General features: G+C 40.8%; 1 protein-coding gene across 9 annotated transcripts in view; it reads left to right on the top strand.

The window, feature by feature from the left end:
• Positions 1-23,899, top strand: part of ZNF862 (zinc finger protein 862) — a 40,995-nt gene that overhangs the window by 5,981 nt on the left and 11,115 nt on the right. For 7 of the 9 annotated variants that reach the window (XR_012132057.1, XM_073238242.1, XM_073238241.1 and 4 more), the window contains exons 2-5: positions 6,592-6,703; positions 8,090-8,197; positions 9,716-10,404; positions 11,824-11,980. Coding sequence is in view for 8 of the 9 variants with exons in the window: in XM_073238242.1 (XP_073094343.1) it covers positions 6,592-6,703; positions 8,090-8,197; positions 9,716-10,404; positions 11,824-11,980 (1,066 nt within the window). In the remaining variant the exon portion in view is untranslated. Of the gene's footprint in view, positions 1-6,591; positions 6,704-7,986; positions 8,198-9,715; positions 10,405-11,823; positions 11,981-23,899 lie in introns of all 9 variants that reach the window. The other 2 variants (XM_073238247.1, XM_073238246.1) reach the window with 2 other exon arrangements.

Here is a 23,899-nt window from a genome sequence, read left to right as displayed (position 1 = left end):
TTTTGATGCAATTTTAAATGGAATTGTTTTCCTCATTTCTCTTTCTGCTGGTTCATTGTTAGTGTATAGGAATGCAACAGATTTCTGTGTATTAATTTGTATCTTGCAACTTTGCTGAATTCAGTTATTAGTTCTAGGTGTTTTGGCGTGGATTCTTTAGGGTTTTTTTATGTACAATATCATGTCATCTGCAAACAGTGACAGTTTAACTTCTTCCTTACCAAAATGGGTGTCTTTTATTTCTTTGTGTTGTCTGATTGGCTAGGACCTGCAGTACTGTGTTGAATAAAAGTGGGGAGAGTGGGCATCCTTGTCTGTTCCTGATCTTAAAGGAAAAGCTTTCAACTTTCCGCTGTTAAGTATGATGTTGGCTGTGGGTTTGTCATATATGGCCTTTATTATGTTGAGGTACTTGCCCTCTATACCCATTTTGTTGAGAGTTTTTATCATGAATGGATGTTGAATTTTGTTACATACTTTTTCAGCATCTATGGAGATGATCATATGATTTTTGTCCTTCTTTTTGTTGATGTGGTATATTATGTTGATGGATTTTTGAATACTGTACCATCCTTGCATCCCTGGAATAAATCCTACTTGATCATGATGGATGATCTTTTTGATGTATTTTTTAATTCGGTTTGCTAATATTTTGTTGAGTATTTTTGCATCTGTGTTCATCAGGGATATTGGTCTGTAATATTCTTTTTTTGTGGCATCTTTGCCTAGTTTTGGTATTAGAGTGATGATGGCCTCATAGAATGAGTTTGGAACTAGTTCCTCCTCTCCTACTTTTTGGAAAACTTTAAGGGGAATGAGTGTTAGGTCTTCACTAAATGTTTGATAAAATTCAGGAGTGAAGCCATCTGGTCCAGAAATTATGTTCTTAGGTAGTGTTTTGATTACCAGTTCAATTTCATTACTGGTAATTGGTCTGTTCAGATTTTCTGTTTCTTCCTGGGTCAGTCTTGGAAGGTTGTATTTTGTAGAAAGTTATCCATTTCTTCTAGGTTATCCAGTTTGTTAGCATATAATTTTTCATAGTGTTCTCTAATAATTTTTTGTATTTCCGTGGTGTCTGTAGTGATGTTTCCTTTCTCATTTCTCATTCTGTTTATGTGTGTTGACTCTTTTTCTTGATAAGTCTGGCTAGGGGGTGTATCTATTTTGTTAATTTCCCTAAAGAACCAGCTCCTTGTTTCACTGATTCTTTCTATTGATTTAATCTTCTCGATTTTATTTATTTCTGCTATGATCTTTATTATGTCACTCCTTTTACTGACTTGGGGCCTTATTTGTTCTTCTTGTCAAGTTTCATTAATTGTGAGTTTAGACCGATCATATGGGATTGTTTTTCTTTCCTGAGGTAGGTCTGTATTGCAGTATACTTCCCTCTTAGCACGGCCTTCGCTGCATCCCACAGATTCTGTGGTGTTGAATTATTGTTGTCATTTGTCTCCATATATTGCTTGATTTCTTGTTTTTATTTGGTCATTAATCCAGTAGTTATTTAGGAGCATGTTGTTAAACCTCCATGTGTTTGTGACCTTTTTTGTTTTCTTTGCATAATTTATTTCTAGTTTCATACCTTTGTGATCTGAAAAGCTGGTTGGTACAATTTCAATCCTTCTGAATTTACTGAGGCTCTTTTTGTGGCCTAGTATATGATCTATTCTTGAAAATGTTCCATGTGCACTTGAGAAAAATATGTATCCTGCTGCTTTTGGATGGACTGTTCTGTGGATGTCTATTAGGTCAGTCTGTTCTAATGTGTTTTCATTGCCTCTGTGTCCTTATTTTCTGTCTAGTTGATCTGTCCTTTGGTGGGAGGGTATGTTGAAGTCTCCTAAAATGAATACATTGCATTCTATTTCCCCCTTTAATTCTGTTAGTACTTGTTTCACATATGTAGGTGCCCCTATGTTGGGTGCATAGATATTTATAATGATTATATCCTCTTGTTGTAGTGACCCCTTTATTATCATGTAATGTCCTTTGTTTCTTGTTACTTTCTTTGTTTTGAAGTCTGGTTTGTCTGATACAAGTACTGCAACTCCTGCTTTTTTCTCCCTATTATTTGCATGAAATATCTTTAACCATCCCTTCACTTTTAGTGTGTTTATGTCTTTGGGTTTGAAGTGAGTCTCTTGTAAGGCAGCATATAGATGGGTCTTGTTTTTTTATGCATTCAGTGACTCTGTGTCTTTTGATTGGTGCATTCAGTCCATTTACATTTAGGGTGATTATTGATAGGTATGTACTTACCGCCATTGCAGGCTTTAGATTCATGGTTACCAAAGGTCCAAGGGCAGCTACTTTACTATCTAACAGTCTAACTTAACTTGCTTATTATGCTATTTCAAACACAGTCTAAAGATTTTTTTTCTTCCCTTCTTTTTCTCTCTCATCCACTGTTTATATATTAAGTGTCATATTCTGTACTCTTTGTGTATGTATCCCTTGACCGACTTTGTGGGTAGTTGATTTAATTTTCCATTTGCTTAGTAATTAATTGGTCTACTTCCTTTAGTATGGTTTTATTTTCTATGATGATAGGTATTTAGCCTTAGGAGCATTACCATCTATAGCAGTCCCTCCAAAATACACTGTAGAGATGGTTTGTGGGAGGTAAATTCCCTCAATTTTTGCTTATCTGGAAATTGTTCAATCACTGCTTCAAATTTAAATGGTAATCTTGCCAGATAGAGTATTCTTGGTTCAAGGCCCTTCTGTTTCATTCCATTAAATGTATCATGCCACTCCCTTCTGGCCTGTAAGGTTTCTGTTGAGAGGTCTGATGACAGTCTGATGGGCTTTCCTTTGTGATCTTTGTCCTCTCTCTGGCTGCTTTTAATACTCTGTCCTTGCCCTTGATCTTTACCATTTAATTATTATATGTCTTGTTGTCTTCCTTGGGTCTCCTGTGTTTGGAGATCTGTGTACTTCCATGGCCTGAGAGAGTATTTCCCCAGATTGGGGAAGTTTTCAGCAATTATTTCTTCAAAGACACTTTCTATCCTTTTTTTTCTCTCTTCTTCTTCTGGTACCCCTATAATGCAAATATTGTTCCATTTGGATTGGTCACACAGTTCTCTTATTATTCTTTATTCCTAGAGATCCTTTTTTCTCTCTGTGCCTCCACTTCTTTGTATTTCTGTTCTCTAATTTTTATTTAATTTACCATCTCCTTTACCTCATAATCTGCTTTTAAATCCCTCCATTGTATGTTTCATTTCAAATACTGTATTTTTCTAAGTTTCTGTCTCTTTCTCAAATTCCTCTTGAGGTCTTGAATATTTTTCTGTAGCTCTGTGAATATGTTTATGATTTTTATTTTGAAATCTTTTTCAGGAAGATTGGTGATTTCTGTTTCACTTAGCCATCTTTCTGGTGTTTGTGGGATTTTGGTTTGTACCAGGTTCCTTTTCTGTTTCATGTTTGTATCGATTACTCTGTAGTAATAATAACTTTGTGTAGGCGGCGCCCTCTAGTGCCCAGAAGCTCTACTCTCTGGAGCTGCCCAGGATCTGAAGTGATGGCAGGGGTTACAGGTGAGCAGCGCCCATGCCTGTTGGGTGCTCTTTCCTGCTTCCTGGCTGCAGTGTCTGCCTCTACTGTTAGGGCCAGTGGTCCAAGCACACAGGGAGGAGCCTCTGCATTTTACCCCTGTGGATACCTTAGGCAGAGTTGTCCTCTGGCTGGCCTGGCACAGTGATGGGGGCAGGTTTGTGAACTGGTTCTGGCTGGGAGAAATGAGTGACAGGCTATGTATCACTGTGGGGTCCTTGGCATGCATTGTCAGCCAGGGGGTTGGAGTACCTGAAGCTCCTGAGAGTTTCCAACCTGCTGTGCTAAGTGTGCTGGGACGATTTTGTCCCCCTGTCCTTTCTCCTGAGCAGAAAGCTCTGTGCTATCCTTGCCACTTTAGCAGCCCTCTTGCTGTTGGGAGGTCTTTCAAAGTACCTGCCTTTCTTTTGTCCCTGAGCAGCTGGTTATAGATACCTGTTCTCCACAAGTGGCTGGAATCTCAGTCTCTCTGAGTGTTCCTCTTGTCTTTGCTTTCCAACACCACTGATCTCCAGAGTATCATGTAATGTGGGTTCATGCTTCCAGAGCAGATCTCCAGGGCTGGGTGTTCAGCAGTCCTAGGCTTCTACCCGCTTCCCGCTCCGTTTCTCTTTCTCCCGCCAGAGAGCTGGGGTGGGTGGAGGGCTTGGGTCCTACCAGATTATGGCTTTGCTTCTTTACCCTATTGCATGAAGTCTTCTCTTTATCCCAGATGTAGGCAGTCTGTTGCAGTCCTCTTTACAGTCGCTCTTTCAGGATTCAGTGTATTTGCTTTATTTTCATATATATATGTTTATTAGGAGGAGGTTTCTGTCTCACTGCTCACGCCACCATCTTTAATCCCAAATCTTCAGTGATCTTTTTCTGTTTATTGTCTCATTTTCCGTGGTGAACATATACTGACTCATTGGAAAAATACTCAAATTATTGTTTAAACAATTAAGTAGTGACTAGCAGTAATTACCTGTGTTGTTTTCTCAAGAAGGCTTCTATCACTGAAGTTAAAACAGATGTTTCATGTGTTTGAAATCTGAATATAAAGTTTAAGACAATTATAAACAAACTTAACCAAAACATGTTAGAAATGGAAATGGACGTGTCCCCTTCAGAGCTCTCACTTCAGAAGGACTTATACTTACTCCAATGGTGCTAGTTCCCAAAATGATGTTTTCTTTGGGTGTGGGGAATTCATTTTTTTTCCCCTCTTTTTTTTTTTTTTTTTGAGAGGGCATCTCTCATATTTATTGATCAAATGGTTGTTAACAACAATAAAATTCTGTATAGGGGACTCAATGCACAATCATTAATCAACCCCAAGCCTAATTCTCAACAGTCTCCAATCTTCTGAAGCATAACGAACAAGGCATAACGAACACTTTTCTTACATGGTGAACAAGTTCTTACATAGTGAATAAGTTCTTACATGGTGAACAGTACAAGGGCAGTCATCACAGAAACTTTCGGTTTTGATCATGCATTATGAACTATAAACAATCAGGTCAAATATGATTATTTGTTTGATTTTTATACTTGATTTAAATGTGAATCCCACATTTCTCCCTTATTATTATTATTATTATTAATAAAATGTTGAAGTGGTAGGTAGATGCAAGATAGAGGTAGAAAACATAATTTAGTGCTTTAAGAGGGCAAATGTAGGGGAATTCATTTTTAAAAAATTTTTATTCAATTTTTAATTTTATTTTTGTGAGGATTCATTGTTGAATTTTACTTTTATTTCTTTGACTAGCTAGTGAATTCATGGTATGAAATTGAAAAGGATAAATTTTTGACTTTTTCGGAGCAATATTTTCTGAGTATTGCATTTTCTGATTACTGCTTTTATAACTTTTTCATGGCTGCAGTACCTGACCTTTCCAAAACTATCAATAATAGTTTTGTTTTTGTAAAGTCTTCTCTCTGCCTCATGGCCATTTCCTCGGTTCCTCTCCCTCCACCATCGTTTCTGGTCTCCATGAGCCCTGGCAGGACCTTTACTCCGATGGCTGCCAGCCCATTGGTTTGCTCACCCTTGGCAGTGCAGAAGCCAACTCGGCCTGATACTCCAAGTGCGCGGGAGGGAGGCCTTGTCAGGGAATGTGGGGGGGCATTTGTGGGTGAACCGATTCCCGTAGTTCTTCATATCTTCGCCTCCATGCCTTCGCTCCCAGGCCAGTGGTAGGTGCTCCAGACACTGAAGATGAAGTGTATCAGCTGAGTTGTTTCCCAGTTTGTCTCCTGCTGGGTGAGGATTTCACTTTTCTAGAGTCTGCTAAGTTACTACTTTTTCACTTCACCTGCTTTTCAGTTTCCAGAATTGGATTGCTGTTGTCCTCTCGTATTCCCATCCTAGTGGGTGTTTTTAATTGGAGGTTTTTTGTTGGGAAGGAGGTGTCTTTTAAATTCACAGAGAGGAGGCAAAATTCAGTGCACTTGTTCAATCTGCTGCTTTAATCCAGAACCTTCCAAAATGTTTTATCAACGCCCCCCCACCCCTTTTTGGTGGAACAGAGCTACTTTACAAGCCCCATGGGATATCGTTCCCAGCTCGAAAGCTTTGCCTGTCTTGATACAGCTTCACTCACATGGCTCTGAATGACTTTTCGATTATTTTTAGAAATCAGGTACATCTTCCTGCATGAAGATTTATACCATGTTCAAGATTTTGTAAAAGAATGTGTCACAAGTTGTTGCTGAGGCACTGGCTGAGCAGTGACAGGTCCCACGGGAAGGCAGGTGATGAGCATGTGGGGAAACGCTTAGGAAATTCCGGACTCAGCCTCCTTCATGACTCTTGTTTCAGTGTGTGGCCCTTCCTGGAAGAATGGGTTTCATTCCCACGGTGGCTTGCACCCAGGTGGTGAGAGAGATGGGCTGTAGGTCTGGTGTGTAGACTGACAATGCCCCCTCCCCAGTCTGATGTGTTTCCAGAGTAGGAGTGCCTGCAGGTGGTCATGAACACCGGTGAAGAGGACTAATCTAAGGAAGAAACTGGTACTTACCTGGTGTCGTTTTTCCTTTCAGGCTCCTGTGACGTTTGATGATATCACAGTATACTTGCTTCAGGAGGAATGGATGCTGTTGAGTCAGCAGCAGCAGGAGATCTGTGCCTCAGATAAGCTGGGGGCACCACTGGGTATGGGCTCCCATTCACTTCCCTGCCGCCTGAATCCACATTGGCTTCCCCATCCGTATCCGACTATGACACCCTTGAGAATTTCCTGGAATCCTGCCGTTCCGTTCAGGCCTCTGCACCCTGTTCATCTGCTCAGTCCCGTATCTCACTTAAGTGCACACAGATTCACATGCCATCCTTTTCCTTCTGCCCTTAAATTGGCCAAGAGAAGTGGGAAAATCAGGCGTGTCAAGGCTAGACCTTGATGCTTCTGGTTATCCCAAAGGACCAGGTGGCAGTCGCCGCCTGTGGTCTGTGGAGCTGCCAGGTGGATTCTGTTTCAGGTGCCCTCAGGACCCTGGAGGGAGGGAGCGGTGGTGTGGACACCTGGCCTCAGTTCCAGCTGTAGCATGTCACCCTGGTGTGCCTTTGACCCAGCCCTTTAGCTTTTTTGAGCCTTGATTCCCTTCTTTATAGGGTGCAGATGTTTAATGAGATAAAACAATGTAAAACTTTGTGCCCATGTAGGTATTTTTTCATCTTTTCTATTTTTATGGCTTCTACAGGTAAGACTTCCTATACCATGAACAGATGTGATTGTATTTCAACATGTGTGTACACACATATATACTGTTTCCTAATTTCAATTTGATGACCAGCTGCCATGTCTTCTTTTCATTTTGACCCTGCCTAAGGGTTATGGGGTGACCATCATCTCAGCTCTCTGTGAATGGAGGACTTGTAGCTGGGTTGGGTCATCTTTCTATGCCTGCTAAGAACAGTTTGAAAACTGTTGATTCTTTTAAACCAGAAGTTGCAAAACAGCAGCTCATGGGCCAAATATGGTCCACATCTTTGTGTTTTTCTCTTTCATCACTTTTTTTTGGTGTCTTTAAAATTCTTGAGTAAGTTGTCAATATTTAACCACTGGGAGTTTTTACACAGGAATATGATTTTCAGCTTCTCTTGAAAAGCAGACAGCCTGGCCTTGTTGGCTGCAGTCCGCGTGGCAGCCTCCTCTCGGGGTTGAGCAGCAGTGTGTGAATCTTCTAGGTCACCACAGCCCTCTGCCCTGGCCTGGTGTCCTCAGCTGTACTGTCAGTCTGGCCTCTCTCAGCATTTGAGTTTGTGAGCTTTGGTTCTGAACCAGGAGTTTTTATATCTTTTTAGCCTCGAAGAGGGGTATAGAGCCTGGCTTGTACCCCTTGTTGCTTTCAGTTAGTCGCCCATTCCTTTAGGACTCACAGTCACGTGAGTTTCTAAACCACTCTGCCAAACCATCAAAATTCCTGCTTGCCTCCTAGAGCAGTTATCTTATAATGCTGAGAGGATGTCATGCTCACACCCACCCTTAATGTGTGCCCTGGATCCAGGACTTCACGGTGCCTCTCTCTGTTCCTGACTCAGGACCAACTATTGCCAACCCAGAGCTGTTCTATAAGTTTGAGCGCGGGCCAGAGCCATGGCTGGGCTATGTCCAGGGCCAGAGGAATCTCCTGAGCCACCGGCACCCAGGTAAGTGGGACCCGCGTGGAAGAGTGTGCTTAGCTGGAGAGGGAGCAGGATGCTGGGCACCAGCACTATGGTTTCATCCTCTCCCTCTCTGTTCTCTACCAACTTACGCATGAACGCTGTTCTTCCCTCAGCTGCCACCTCATCTAAAATACACACGCCTCCCCTAACACTGCTCTTTGATCTCTCACCTACTTTTATTTTATTTCCACCTGAGAGTATATGTTGATTTATAATTAAATATTCTAAATGCCATGAAGTCATGACTTATTCACTACTGTATTCCCAGTGCTGAGAACAATACCTGACACATAGTAGTTGCAGAGTAGATAATCACTGAGTGAATGAATGAATGGATGGATTCTGGGGACTGGGATTTATCTTTCTTCCTCTTGACAAGCCTGTCCTGCTCAGGGACTGGTTTGGCTAGAGCCAGCTAGATGACGTCTTGTCACTGTGCATGATGGATTAGGGGCTGGATTAACCCACCCCCTATGGTGGGAGAAAGGGAGGTGGGAACAAGCTCCTACATGAATCGAATCACAAAAATTTTGCTCTCCTTTGTAATCTATCTCAGGTGGACTACAGGGAGCCCTAGACTTTGTAGATGCTAATTTGTGTTATCTTGTTTTTCCTCTGTTTGGCTATGATTTTGAACCTTACTGACTTGACTGGCAGCCTTGTGTTCCCGGGGTTGGCCCGAGTTTATAGACTGCTCTGTCGACCGGGAGCAGGTGCTGTTGAGTCCTTGGCCACTGGCCATCTGACCTTACGTTGATGCCTAAGAAATGGCTCAAGAGAAGTTAGAATTGTCTGAGCTGAATTGCAACTAAGGAATGAATAAAGAAACTTCTAGTTTAGCTTGAAGAGGAAAACGCTTAGTGAGTTCATGAGAGTTTTCACCTCTTTGAAGGGTTGTGGTGTAAGGGGAATTAGACTTGCGTTTCTCTTGAGAGCTGAAGTAGCACCCCTGGAGGAAGTTACTCAGACAGGGATCACAGCTTAACGAAAACTCTGGGGACCAAAACTGTCTGCCCAAAGGCACGTGAGCAAAGTGCAGATGCCTGTCCAGCTGGGGTGCCATAGAAGCGGGTTCCTGCTGAGTATGGAGTTGCAGTATCTCGCTTTAATTACCTTTTTTAATCCTACATTCTATTAGTTCAGTGCTCTTATCCATAAAATAAGTTTGAACTCCTAAAGACTGTGTCACTGTCTTAGGTCACAGAGATCAAATTGAAAAGCTCTTCTTTTGGCCAGGTATATCTGTCCTTTAAGTTAAAAAAATAAAAAAGAAGAAGAAAAACAAACATTTTCCTAAAGCTCATTTGGTTTTCTTCCTGGTTAGGTAAGGTGGGCCTGGGGTCCTGGGGAGGCTGGGAGGGGAGAATTCACGTCAAGGCTGTGTCATTAGTGTGTGTCGTTTCCAGCTTTCGTATTTGAATATCTGAGAGCCTCTGTGAGTGGCAGTGGTTCTAATTACAGAACTTCAGAGCAAACTCCATTTGTCTCTTTTCTCCAAAGGAAAAAACAAGGTGGGCTCTGGGGGAGAAATGGACGTGCATGGCCCAGCCAGTGAAGCTGGATTATACCTGCCCCCTCAGAAGAAAGCATGTCTGGCTCACTTCAGTACAGAGGTTGGCAACGTCGAGCTGCACTATCCAGGGAAAAGCAAAAAACCCTTGAAGCCCCGGTCCATCCAGAAGTCGTGGTTTGCCCAGTTCCCGTGGTTGGCCATGAACGAGGAGCGGAGTGCTCTGTTCTGCTCTGCTTGCCGGGAATACCCATCTGACAGGGACAAAAGGTCAAGATTAATAGAAGGTTACACAGGGCCATTCAAGGTGGAAACTCTCAAATACCACGCCAAGAGCAAAGCCCACATATTCTCCATCAGTGCCTTGGCCTCCCGGGACCCCGTCTGGGCCGCCCGTTTCCGAGGTGTGTCTCGAGATGTCCTGCCCAGCTCCGCGCACCTCCTCAATACAGATTATCCTGTAATGTACCCCCAAGGGCCTCTGGGAGCCTATGACAACATGGCGCAGCTCCTGCCCAGCTCGAGAGTGAAACTGGGGATCCCTGGAGTAAACAGAGCAAACACTGCATTGTATCTGGACCGCATGTCCAATCTGAGGCACAAGGAAAGTGCTGGTGATGCCCACAGGTCCTCCAATGCGCACATTTTGTGTAATGACTCTGCTGAATTCTGTGGCCAGGTAGTATGTTTATAATGATTGCTGTATCTCAAGTGGAAGGATTCCATATTGCCAACATGTGTTGCATGACGATGATGGGAAAATTATATTAGCCATTCCTGCTGCTAAAATTATAATATTCTCATAAGCTAACATGCCTTTAATGTACTAGACATTGTTTTAAGTGCCTTACATGTATTATCTCATTTGTTTACAACAGCAACACTATTATTATCATCTCCTTTTTGCAGATAACCAAACATAATTGGTAGGATGGAACATACTAGCTTCTGATACAAAGAGAACACCTGAATTCAGAGCAGTACTATTTATCTAGGATTCAAAACAACCACAGGTCAATAAATAATCCACAACCACAAAACAGCCCCAGAGCTCCTAATCAAATTTTTAAAAATTTCAGCTCTAACGTTAGAATCATGTAGCCCGCTTAAACACTGCAAAGTTTCTTCATACACATTCTCTTATGTAATGTTTTTAATGTTGCTCTGAGTATGACGGAAAAAGCATGGTAAGACTCATCTTGTTAGAGAAAACGGAGGCTCGAAGGTAGTGACTTGTCCAGAGTCCATGCTCTCGTGGCAGTGACTACCCCCAAGGCAGCCCAGTGCTGCCCCCCACTCCCTGCAGCACTGGCAGGGATACCCTAAAATATCCTAAAGCTCTGGTTTTCACCTGAGGGTTGTTTTGTAAGCTTGTGATTCTTTGGAAAGCTGACCTCTAAGAAAACTGTGTTAACTGGAATCTTAGAATAACTAGATCCTTCTGCATTTCTCAATGATTCTATAAAATCAGGGTTTTACTCGAGTACCCCCTCTAGTATAACACCAAGGGCCCAGCTAAAGTTAGTAAGCTCAGATTTTTCCAGAATCCAGAAAAGCAGCAAAGCTCATTTCTCTTTGTGTTCACGTTCCTTCTGGTTTTTAGTATTGGAAGCTAATGAACTGGTCTAACCTTTTATAATCTGGATTCGTTTAGCACTAAGGTAAACCTAGCCTTGCTGCTTAGTATAAGCATCTTTACCTCTTTTCTGCTTCTTTCTCCCATCCCGGTGGGAAATCTTAGCAGGTGCTCCTGCAGACAGATGGTTACCTTTGTAGTCTGGGGTGAGTGGAAGGGCCCCCTTAGGACCGTGAGGACAGGGCACAGTCATAGCCTCTTCAGGAGCCCTGTTCTTTAGCGCATTTTTATTTCCTCCCAGGAGACCCTAGGATGGACTGAGGCCTCATTTAGTTTTTACCCACTGACTCGGGGCTCATGAATTTGCTTTTTTGACTTTCGGTGGATAATTCACTTTCTCAGAGTACATCTGGGCCTCTTGGTAAGCTTCCCAGGAGAGATGGGCCTTGAGAAGCCCCCAAAAGTGTTGCACTGGGGTCTGACCTAAGAGGCGAGTTGAATGACTGCTGCTCTTTGTTGCAGGATCCTCCGGAGGAGGGGCGGTTTGAGGAGGTCCCTGTGGTGTTTGAGGATGTGGCGGTGTATTTCACTCGGGAGGAGTGGGGCATGCTAGACAAGCGGCACAAGGAGCTGTACAGAGACGTGATGCGGATGAATTATGAGCTGTTGGCATCCCTGGGTAAAGACTCATGTAGACTTGTTTGCCACCCTCATTTGACAAGGGAAACCCACAACAGCTGCGGCTCGGGGTCCTCCTGGCATTTCCGCCCGTCGCTGTGCAGACAGCGTTCTGTCTTCTGCACTGCAGGGCCCCCTGCTTTGGGGTACTGCACTCTTTCCCCTCATCACCCACCCACCCACCCTCCATCCTCCACCAAACATTTCTTGACTGCCTACTATTTGCCAGACAAACAGGAATGAGGCAGGTCCCTGCCTTGAGGGGGCGGCTGGTTTGTAGGAGAGACAGACACTTGAATAAGAAACTATAAAATCCAGAAGCTCCACAAAACAGGCTCCACTCTGGGGCTGCCAAAGAAGGGTTATTTAGTTTTACCCGGCATGGGAAGGGGCATCAGGGACCTCATTACAGAGCCTGAAGTGTTTTCACCAGTGGAACCTGGGTGGACAGGGAGGAGGAAGGGCATCTAGACATGGCAGGGAGAAGACAGCACAAGCAGAGGCCTGGGCGTGAGAAAAGGCCTCCTGGTGGGTGCCACCCTCCACTTGGACTGTGTCAGGGCTGTTCCACCTTCCCCAGGCCGGTAGGGGTTGGTGGCATCGGCCTAGTGTCACGTGATGGGGACTGTAGAATGATGAGCGCAGCAGCGTTCACACCTTCTCCAGAGGGTGGTCTCTCCTGCAGCTGCTTCCTGGTCTTCTCTGCCTCCGTTTCCCTGGGCATCCATGGTGCTCATGTGGCATTGAAATGGAAAGCCAACTGTTCATCTTATCAAGGTCTTCCTTTTTTTTTTACTACCATATATCGTAACGGAAACTGTGCATACCAGGCTGCTGTGCCTAAATTAGGAATTTGCAGTGGCCTGTGTCGTGGCGCCTACAGAATAAGGAGGAGGAATATATGTGACTCAGTTGATGCCGTACCCCCAGCTTTACACTGCTCTCTCAAGTACGGCTAATAGGCATGATTTCCTGAACATTCTTGACTTGTCTTTATCATTGTCCATAATTTTTGAATGGCTACCCAAACGTTCGGAAATAACATAAAGAATTGTTCCTTTTGTGATGATAGGGGTGTTGTGATCATGTCCTGGACCCAGGGCTGTTGAATGCGGTGCACCTTCATAGAGCATTACTGCCACCAACAGGGTTTAAGGCAGTGAGGACGGGGGGAAATTCATTTTTAAGACATACACGCCACCAACTTACAGGCAGTTGGTTTTCACGTTAGAGGAATGAGCAGTAGTGATGTCCTCTGCCCTTTGGACTTCATGGGAAGCGTGGTGAAGGCAGTGGGTAACCTGTATTGACAGCAGCTCCGCCTCCGTGGGAGATGCAGCCTAGCAGAGTCTGATCTCAGAATTTCATAATTTTCTTTCTAACTTATGTAAGTTAGGAAGTGGGGAAATCTTAGCTAGCTGGGAGGGATAAGGGACGGTCCAGTCTTGGTTAAGTTTGTTTGGGTGAGCAACAAGTATAATCAGAGGAAGGCTAATTAATCTTGCTTAGGCATTGTGGGCAGGAATCAGGGCAGGCTTTATAAATAACGGGGCTTTCCTTTTCGGTTGTCTGCAAAATTAAAGCAGGACAGGAGTCAGAAATAGAATTACATGTTGGTGAGTCCTTCTCATCATTTTAATTAGGTCTTCAACTATTATCCTTTAACTGTCCTCTAATTTAGACAGTTTTTCATGTTTAAGATACAAAAGCATTTGCCTTGAGAATGTAGCCAGGGCCAAACATAAATGATTTGTATGTTTAAAAATGACCTTTGAAAGAGCATCACACTGATAATTGGCATATAAAACGGTGTGGAGATGTAGTGGAGACTCTCTAATAATTATTTTTGCTTTGTCTAAGTTTCTTTTTTCTCCATACTTTATCCTCCTGTGACAAGTACAGTTGACACTTGAACAATGTGGGGATTAGAGGCACTGAATCCCCATGCAGTTGAAAATCTGTGTATAACTTTTGATTCCCCCCAAATTTAATGACAGTCTACTGTTGACTTATGGTAGTAGATGATAAAATAGACTATTATCTATATATGTTTTATGCATTCATAACACACCTTTTTCTTAATTTTTTCAATATTTCTAGGCCATATGTTTGACATTTTTTTCAAATTGTTGCAATTGCCAAAAAATTTTCTTATATATGTATTGAAAAAAATCTGCATGTAAGTGAAAACATGCAGTTCAAACATATATTGTTCAGGGGTCAACTGTACTTTCAGATTTGAAAACCAAATATTATTTGGCATTATCTTTTAATTATTTTTTGTAAATAGAACACAAGTAGAACTTCTCTTTGGAGAGAACTCAATTTTTGAAAAAGAAAAATTCCATCCTAATTTTTGCAGCCAAGAAAATTTCTATTGTCCTTTTAAAAAAATCTCCCATCCATTTTTAGTGTTTTTTTAAGTTTTATCTTAAAATACCACGACCTGCTTATCCTGGGTATTACAGGAAGCCTTTATGTTTTTCTTTTATTCTTATGTCTAGAAATACTAATAGTGGCTTTTGCTGTTGACTGAACATTTCTAAGACCTGGTCCTGTGTTGAGTCTCTTAAATATATTCTCTCTAATCCTTAAACCAAGCCTGTAAGGCAGTTAGGAGTAGTATTTTCACATGAGAAAACAGCCGTGGGAGTTCAAGCCATTTAACTGGAAAATAACTAAACTGAAACTCTTATTAATCTGTCCATTGCATATACGTTTGACTCAGGTAAAATTCCCGCATGTATTTGTTTATTACCAGTTGGACTTCATTTCTGTGTGTTTCACGATTTGTGCTAATCATGTTGTTAATACTAAAATAATAATAGCACCAAGCGGAAAAATTCAAACAGTGTAAGAATTTTTAAAAAGTCTCAACTCCCATCCCCAGTCCCCTTTGCAGGAGGGTTGGTAGTTTGGTCTGGGTCTTTCAGACCTTCTCTGTAGGGCACCGTTAGTTCTCTCACCTGAGAACTGAGGTGGACAAGGGGGCCTCTGCCACAGGTGAGGATGGCTCAGGTGAGGTCAGGGGTCTTGTGGGCTGGTCACCAGGATTCATTGCAGCACATTTGTGCTGTTGATTTTCTTCTGCTCTTATCTTTTGAGGAAACCCAGCTAATGCTTCCATTGCACTTATTAGGGTTTACAACTAGTAGATTTGTTCTTTTAGATTTTATAATTATCATACCCGTTTTTAAAAAGACAGTCTCAATTTCATGTAGTTGACTTTAATATCAATTTATGTCAGTTGTTTGCAGTTAAATTGCATAGACTGAAGCTTTTCAGCAGGTGGTTTGTTTCTAGGTTAGGTCCACTCACCTGTCACCCATCACCCCCTCCTTAGCCTCACCAGCTGTCTTATCTGTAGGACTGGCCTTGTAGAGGACAGTCATTTTGATTATGGAGAAAAGAGGAGGTTTGTGTTTTGCCTGTAATGCTTTCCTATTTCAACCTTTACTTTTGTGGACTTGTTCATTTAGAATAATTTAATTTATCACTCTGCAGAGTTTCCAACTGTTCTTTTATTTCTATACTTTAAATTCAAGTTTCAGGTTTTGGCTGTATTTGATCATGTCTCTTGCTTCTCCCCAAAAAGGAAAATTCAATTAGATTTGACTGTTAAGAAACTAATACTTGACAGTAACAAAAGCAGTCATGCCAATACAGGGACTATGTGGTAGCCCTTGTTTTTATTAGTAAAAGTGTCATTGTCTGCTAAGTGGCAGGTCACTCCAAGTAGGCAGTGCCTTTTCTACAGGTGAGGTCATCAACTGCAGCTAGACCTCCCATACCTGGGGAGGAAGTTGTGTCACTAACTGGAAGCCAAAATGGAGAGGACCCTCAATGAGATGAACAGAAGTTAGAATGGCTCATGTGATGTCTGAGCCGCCAGCTGCTGTCTGGTGGGTCATTGGATACAGCTTCCAAGTCCGGGCAGTGCAGGAGCTAGAGAGAGAAGAACAGAGGCAGGGCGACAAAGCAGCTGTCTCCAAGCTGATTTACATGTAGGGCATGCCAACCTTGGGATGAAGTTAGCCCAGAAGGGTTGGAAATCTGCCTTAGTGAGCCAGACAGTTTTTATGGACTTTTATGGAATGTGGGTGTTTGTGTGTGTGTGCACGCATGCACTTGCTATACTTATGTTCCCTTAGCCATTTTTCTATTACATAGAAAAATCTATTAAAAAATTCCATTCTGTCTCACTTGCTCTGAAAGGAACAAAAAGAAAAGGTTTTGGCAACCTTTCACCCACAACTTCAAAGAGGTCCGATTGGGGTATAATACTCCTGGGGCCAGTAGCGTGGTGTCACGGGCAGTCAAAGTGGGTAGTCCCCAGAGGGGTTATAGCTGAGGCAGACAGATTCAGGGATATTCAGTCTGTTGTGTGTTTTCACTTAGTCTTTCAAAATATTTCTTCATAATTATTATTTTTTTTATCAAAGTGATTCTGACAAGACTTATGACAAAAAAATGACAGGCCCCACCCCACCTTCCTTTATTTGAGTCCTCCTCCCCAAAATCTTTCAGCTGTTTCTTCTAGTAATTTGCCTCATTATTTCTCAGAAATACATGTAGATATTATTTTTAGAAGTAAACCTCAGTAGGATGCACTTATAAAACAACTTCACTCTTTTCCATCGCCTCTTGTTTGGATCAGCTGTGTAGGGCTTTTCTTTCTTATCCTTTGGGTTGTCAAAAGAAAATTCAGAGAGCCTTATTTGGTATGAATATTTATTGAGCAAGAAACAAACAGGCCTATCCAAAATGGTTAAGGGTTTGGCTCTCAGCAGTTAAAGCTCAGTTTATAAAGTATGAAAGAGAGAGTACATTTGCTTGTTTTTTTAAGTTGTGATTGTTACTAAAAATCTACATTCTTTTTAGGGTAGTAGCATTGTGTAAGTGCTCTTGTCTGTAGTTAGGAAGCTGTAAGGTCACACTGACATGAAGAAAGTTTTAAGTTTTGTTTAAGGACAGTTAGCATTTCAGAGAAATCAGGGCAGTTTAAGATTTGGTTACATGATTATGAGTGTTTGGTCCATGGGTCACTCCATTTTGGTTTCTCTTTTTTTTTAGCAGGGTGAAATCTAGGGCAGGGCCATGACTTTCTTGATACACTCAGGAACAGGAGGCCCTTCTGTCACTTTTTAGCCACATTAACGATCTAATTTCCATTAATAAAATGCCAGTACAGTAGTCTTCAAAAATGTCTTGATCAGAAGTCGGGGAATATAATGGAGTAGGGAGCACCAGGAATCTGTCTCCCACCTACATAATTACACTGGTAGAATCTGTCTGATGTAACTATTTTGGAACTCTGGAGTCTGTTGAATGCTTGCAACCTCAAGGGAAAGAGCTGGATAGTAAATGATGGTTGATTTCCATCAATTTCAGCTCTTAGCACAGTGCCAGCTATCCCTCCCTCTGTGGCAGGCAGCTGTGCGCATGTTCCTGGAGCAGCTCGTGTATGGGCTGTGGGAACTAGGGAGGACAAAGAGGACTCATCCTCCAAGTATCAGTGATCTCGCTCTGCTTGCTGATTGCTGCTTTTGATCACACAGGTGCAAAGAGCAGGCAGCGGTTGTTGCACCTCCCCGCCTGTTGCAAGCCCCTCCCCTCTGGCTAAAGTGACTTCTAGGGAATTAAAAGGGCCTTTTTCGCCTCTTCTTCATTTTTCTCTTTTTCCCATTTGGAAGCCAGACATTAAACTACCAAATTAAAAAACAACTGTATATAAAAGGAAAATTACTAAGTGATTGTGCATGCCCATGGAAAGGCTCAAAAAGCCCTGAGAAGACCTTAAGTTTATAACTTGGGCTGATCCCCAGCACAGAGACAGCCTGTAATATTTAAAACAAACAATAAAAACAGCAAACCTTGGGAAAGGGGGAGAATCTGATTTCCAGAGTTACGAAATTATTAGATCCAAATATCCAGTGTTTGACAAAGAAAATTCACAAGGAATAAAAGAAAGAAACAGGAAAGTATGGCCCATTCAAAGGAAAAAGAAAATCAACAAAAAAACCTGATGGCAGATATACTGGACAGATATAAACATCTTAAAGATGGTCAAACAACTAATGGAAAATGTGGAAAAAGTAAAGAAAACAATGTCTGAAGAAAATGGAAATATCAATAAAGGGATAGAAAATCTTAAAAAAAAACCTGAAAGAAGATGGAGCGCTGAAAGAGTGCAATAATTAAAAAATTCACGGAGAGATTCAAAGACAGATTTGAACAGGCAGAAGAAAGAATCAGCAAACTTGAAGATAGGACAGTGGAAATTACTGAGACTGAGGAGCAGAAAGAAAAAGGATTAAAGAAACGTGAAAAGAGCCCAAGGGACATGTGGGAAACCATCAAGTGGACCAATATATGCATTGTGGGAGTGCTAGAAAGAACAGAGAGAAAGGGGAAGAGAGAATATTTGAAGAAATAACGAAAACTTCCCAAATTTGATGATAGACGTGAATATGAACATCCAAGAAGCTCAATGAACTCCAAGTGAGAGGAACTCAGAGACACAAGGAGACACATTATAATCAAACTTTCGAAAGCAAAGGCAGACCTCTTGCAGGCACCAAGGGGGAAGCAAATAACCACACATAAGGGATACTCAATAAGATCATCAGCAATTTCTCATCAGAAACTTTGTAGGCAGGAAGGCAGTGGGATGAATCTTCAAAGTGCTAAAAGAAAAAAAACTGTCAGCCAAGAGTCCTATATCTAACAAAACCGTTCTTCAAAAGTGAGGGAGAAATTAAGCCATTCCAACATAAACAGAAGTTGAGGGAGTTCATTACCATGAGACCTGCCCTGTGAGAAATGCTCATAGGAATCCTGTAAGGTGAAATAAAAGGACACTAGACAGTAACTTAAAGCCATATGGAGAAATAAAGATCTCAATAAAGGTAAACATGGGCAATTATAAAAGCTAGTATTATTGTAACAGTGGTTTATAACTGCACATTTTGTTATCTACATGATTTAAGAGACCAATATGTTTAAGGGGGGGAAACCCATTTATGAGTCTAAAAGCTAGCATTTTTCTAACTTTTGTTTGTAACTCCAAATCTTGTTTTCTACATAATTTAAGAGACTAATACATTTAAAGGAATTATTATATTCTGCAACACAGAATATAATATATATATATAATATATATAATATATAATATAATATAATATATAATATATAATATAATAATATATAATATATAATATTATATAATGGGTGGGGATGGAGCTGTGAAGGGGCAGAGTACTGTATGTTACTGAAATTGAGCTGTTATAAATTGAAATTAGAGTTTACAAATTCAGAAAGTTAAATATAATCCCCATGGTAACTGCAAAGAAAGTAGTTATAGAATATACACAAAAGGAAATGAGAATTTAAACATTTCACTACAAAAAAGTCAAACCCAAAAGACAGTAATGCTGGAAATGAGGGATAAATAAGCTATAAGGCATAGAAGACAAATAGCAAAATGACAGAAGTAAGTCCTTCATCAGTAATTACGTTAAATGTAAATGGATTAAACTCTAATCAGAAGACAGAAGTTGGCAGAATGGATAAAAACACAATAAAACTATATGCTAAGTATAAGAGACTCAATTTAGATTAAAAAACAAGCAGACTGAAAGTGAAAGGATGGAAAAAGATATTCTATGCAAATAGTAACTAAAAGAGAGCACGAGTAGCTATACCAGTATCAGACAAAATAGACTTAAAACTTAAAAAGGTTACAAGAGACAAAGCACATTGTATATTAATAAAAGTTTCAACATACAAAGAGGACATAACAGCTATAAACATTTATGTACCTAGTGTCAGACAATCAAAATATGTGAAGCAAAAATTGACAGAATTGAAGTTAGACTTGCACAATAATAGTTGCAGACTTCAATACCCTACTCATAATAATGGATAGGACAACCAGACAAGATAAGGAAATAGGGGACTTAACACAATAAAGCAACTAGATCTAATAGATATATACAGAACTATCTTACCAAACGACAGCAGCATACACTTCTTCTCAAGTGCACATGAGAAATTTTCTCAGTAGAATATATGTTGGGCCTGAAGTTACATCTCTACAGATTAAAAGAAATATCATACCAAGTGTCTTCTCCAACCATCATGGGATGAAGTTAGAAATCAGTAACAAAGGACAACTGTGGAGGGAACACATGCATTCTGTAAGGCCAACAGTATTCTGATACCAAAGCCAGAAAAAGACACCATAAGAAAACTACAGACCAATAGTCCTTATGAACAATGATGCAAAAATCCTCAACAAAATACTAGCAAACAGAATTCAGCAACATATCAAAGGGATTATACCCCTTGGCCAAGTGGGATTTATTCTTGGAGTGAAAGGATGGTTTGACATACAAAAGCCAATCAATGTAATGCATCACATTTACAGAGAGAAAGGGAAAAAAATGATCATCTCAACTGAAGCAGAAAAGGCATTTGACCAAATTCAGTACCCTTCCATGAGAAGAACCCTAAAAAAACTAGGAATAGAAGGAAACTACTTCAACATAATAAAAGCTTTATATGAAAAACTGACAGAAAACATTATGCTCATTGGTGAAAGATTGAAAACTTTCTAAGTCCAGGAGCAAGGCAAGGATACTCACTCTGACTACTTCTGTTCAAAGCAATCCTGGAAATTTTCGCCAGAGAAACTAGGCAAGAAAAAATAAATAAATAAATAAAATTGGAGAGGAAGAAGTAGTTATCTATTTGCCAATTAAATCATCCTATATGTAGAAAACCCTAAAGATTCCATACAAAAAAACCTTGTCTGAACTAACACATGAACTCAGCGAAGTATCAAGACACAAAGTCAATGCATAAAAATCAATTGCATTTGTATAGACTAACAATGAATGAACTAAAAAGGAAATTACAAAACAATTCTATTTACAATAGTATCAAAAAATAAGATACTTAAGAATTAATGAAGGAGGTGGAAAATTCATAGAATGAAAACTATAAAACATTGCTAGAAGAAATTAAAGATGAATAAATGGAAACACATCGTATGTTTATGGCTTCGAAGGCTTAATATTTAATATTGTTAAGATACCACTCCTACCCAAAGTGATCTATAGGTCCAGTGCAATCCCTATCAAAATCCCAATGATTTCTTTTTTAAAGAAATTGAAAAACATTTTCTAAAATTAATATGGAATCTAATAGACTCCAAGTAGCCAAAACAATCTTGAAGAGGAGAACAAAGCTAGAGAACTCACATTTCCTGATTTCAAAACTTACTATAAAACTACAGCAACCAAACAGTGTGGCACTGGCATAAAGACAAATACATACACCAGTGCAATGGGATAGAAAGCTCAGAGATACACTTTTACATATATGATGAAATTATTTTTGATTTTGACAAGGGAGCCAAGAGTATTCAGTGATGAAGGACAGTCTTTTCGACAAATGGTGTGAAAAAACTGGGTATTCACATGCAAAAGAATAAGCTTAGACCCTTATCTAAGACCATATACAAAACTAAAATGCATCAAAGACATAAATGAGTTAAAACAATAAAATTCTTAGAAGAAAACATAGGACAGTTGCACAACATTGGATGTTGCATGACTTCTTGGATATGACACCAAGGGCACAGACAACAAAAGAAATAGAAAAATTGGACTTCATGAAAATTTTAAATCTTGTACATCAACAGATAGATCAACATAGTAAAAAGCTAACAGAATGGGAGAAAATATTTGCAAATCACATATCTGATGAGGGATTAATATCCAGAATACACAGGGAACTCTTAAAACTCAACAACAGAAACCACCCCCCACGCAATCAAATTAACAATGGACAAAGGGCTTGAATAGGCATTTCTCTAAAGATTTACCAATGGCCAATAAGCACATGAAAAGATGCTCAACATCATTGATCATTAGGGAAATACAAATCAAAACCACAAAGAGATACCACCTCACACCCATTAGGATTACTACTATTAAAAAAAAAATCAAGTGTTGGTGAAGATGTGGGGAAATTAGAACCCTTGTGCATTGTGTGGAAATATAAAATGGTACAGTCACTGGAAAACAATATAGGTGTTGCTTAAAAAATTAGATATAAAATTACCATATGATCAGCAATTCTACTTCTGGGTGTATATCCAAAATAATTGAATGCAGTTGCTCAAAGAAATATCTATACACCAGTGTTAGAGCTTTATTCACAATAGGTAAAATCTGAAAGCAACCCAAGGGTCCATGGACAGATGAATAAGCAAATGTTGTCTGGCCATACAATGGAATATTATTCAGCCTTTAAAAGGAGGGAAATTCTGATATGTACCAAAATAAGGATGAATCTTGTGGACATTATTCTAAGTGAAATGAGCCAGTCACAAAAAGATAAAGACTGTGTGGTTCCACTTACATGAGGTACTTGGGAGTGGTCAATTCATAGAGACAGAAAGAATTGTAGTTGCAGGGGCTGGGGAGTGGGTGATGGGGGGGATATTGTTTACTGGCAGAGTTTCAGTTTTACAACAGAAAAAAAATCGTGGAGATGGATGGTGATGGTGGCTGCACATTATGAATGTTTCATATCTCTAAACTACAGTTAAAAATGGATGAGATGACAAATTTTGTATTATGTGTATTTTACCACAGTTTTTTTAAAAAACTGAAAAAACATATTCTGACCAGGACAGACCAAGAAGAACTGACAAACTGGTCCAAGTTAAAGGGGACTAAAGAGGCATGTCACCTGAGTGCTGCATGGCCCTGGATTCGATGCTGGCCCGTGCAAGACAGACACATGGATAAGAGACACAGGACATTGTGAGGACAATTAAAGAAATTTAGTCGTGGACTGTGGAGTAGATACTCATATCATTAACTCTTCTGATTTTGGTTATGTAAGACATACTAGCTTTCAGTTGCCATACCACAAATTATCAACGATTTAGTGGCTAAAAGACATCTATTTATTGTCTTAAAGTTGCGGAGGTTAGAAGTCCAGGTGGGCTCAGCTGTTCTCTGCCTAGGGTCTCACATGACTGGCGTCAGGGTATCAGCCAGACCGGCCTCTTAGCACGAGCTCTGGCGAGTGTCGCTCCCCAGCTCATTCGGGTTGTTGGCACAATCCAGTTTCTTCCTGTTGTAGGACTGAGGCCCCTGTGTTCCTGCTGGCGTTGACCACGGGTCATTCTCGTCTCCTCGAGGCCACTCTCAGGTCCTCTCCATGCGGCCGCCCCATTCTCAGTGCGGCAGCAGTGTGTCGGATCCTCTCAGTGTTTTGAGACGGACTTTTAAAGGGCTGATGTGATTAGGTTAAGTCACCAAAGATAACCTCTTTTTTGCCACATGACATAACGTGATCATGGGTGTGTGGTAGCAGTTCACACTCCTCCACACTCCAAGGCACAGGGAGGCGAGGTTCGGAGCCACAGCGGCTCTTGCTAGAATTGGGCCTACCCCACGGGGAAACGTTCTTTCTCTTGAGTCATACACATGGATGCATTTAGGGGTAAAGGACGTACTGAAAACAATGTACTCTCAACCAGTCAGAAAAACATTATATATATGGTATATTCTTTGCATTTTTGTTAAAACTTTTTTGTAATTTTTAAATGATTCCAAAAATTTACAAAAAAAAAATTAGGAAATAGAATTCCAGTCCTTGTGTAGTGGTGAAAAACCTGGACTTCATTTAAAGTTGGAGTTTCTTGCCTTTCCCACCTTGACCTGCTTTCATGTCTAGAAACTTCTGTGGTAAACACAGTTCTCCTCCTCTGCCCAGCTTGTGCCAGGGCTCCCGTTGCACCCAAGTGGACAGTGGTGGCGGGCAGGGTAGACAGGTGTGAGAAAGGTTTTACCTGGCGTCAGCACAGTCCAGTAGTGGTTGCTTGTAGCTGGGGCAGTTG

This window comes from Manis javanica, chromosome 6 (genome assembly GCF_040802235.1).
Source record: "Manis javanica isolate MJ-LG chromosome 6, MJ_LKY, whole genome shotgun sequence".
Classification (NCBI taxonomy): domain Eukaryota; kingdom Metazoa; phylum Chordata; class Mammalia; order Pholidota; family Manidae; genus Manis; species Manis javanica.
This window is presented reverse-complemented; position numbering and strand designations above follow the sequence as displayed.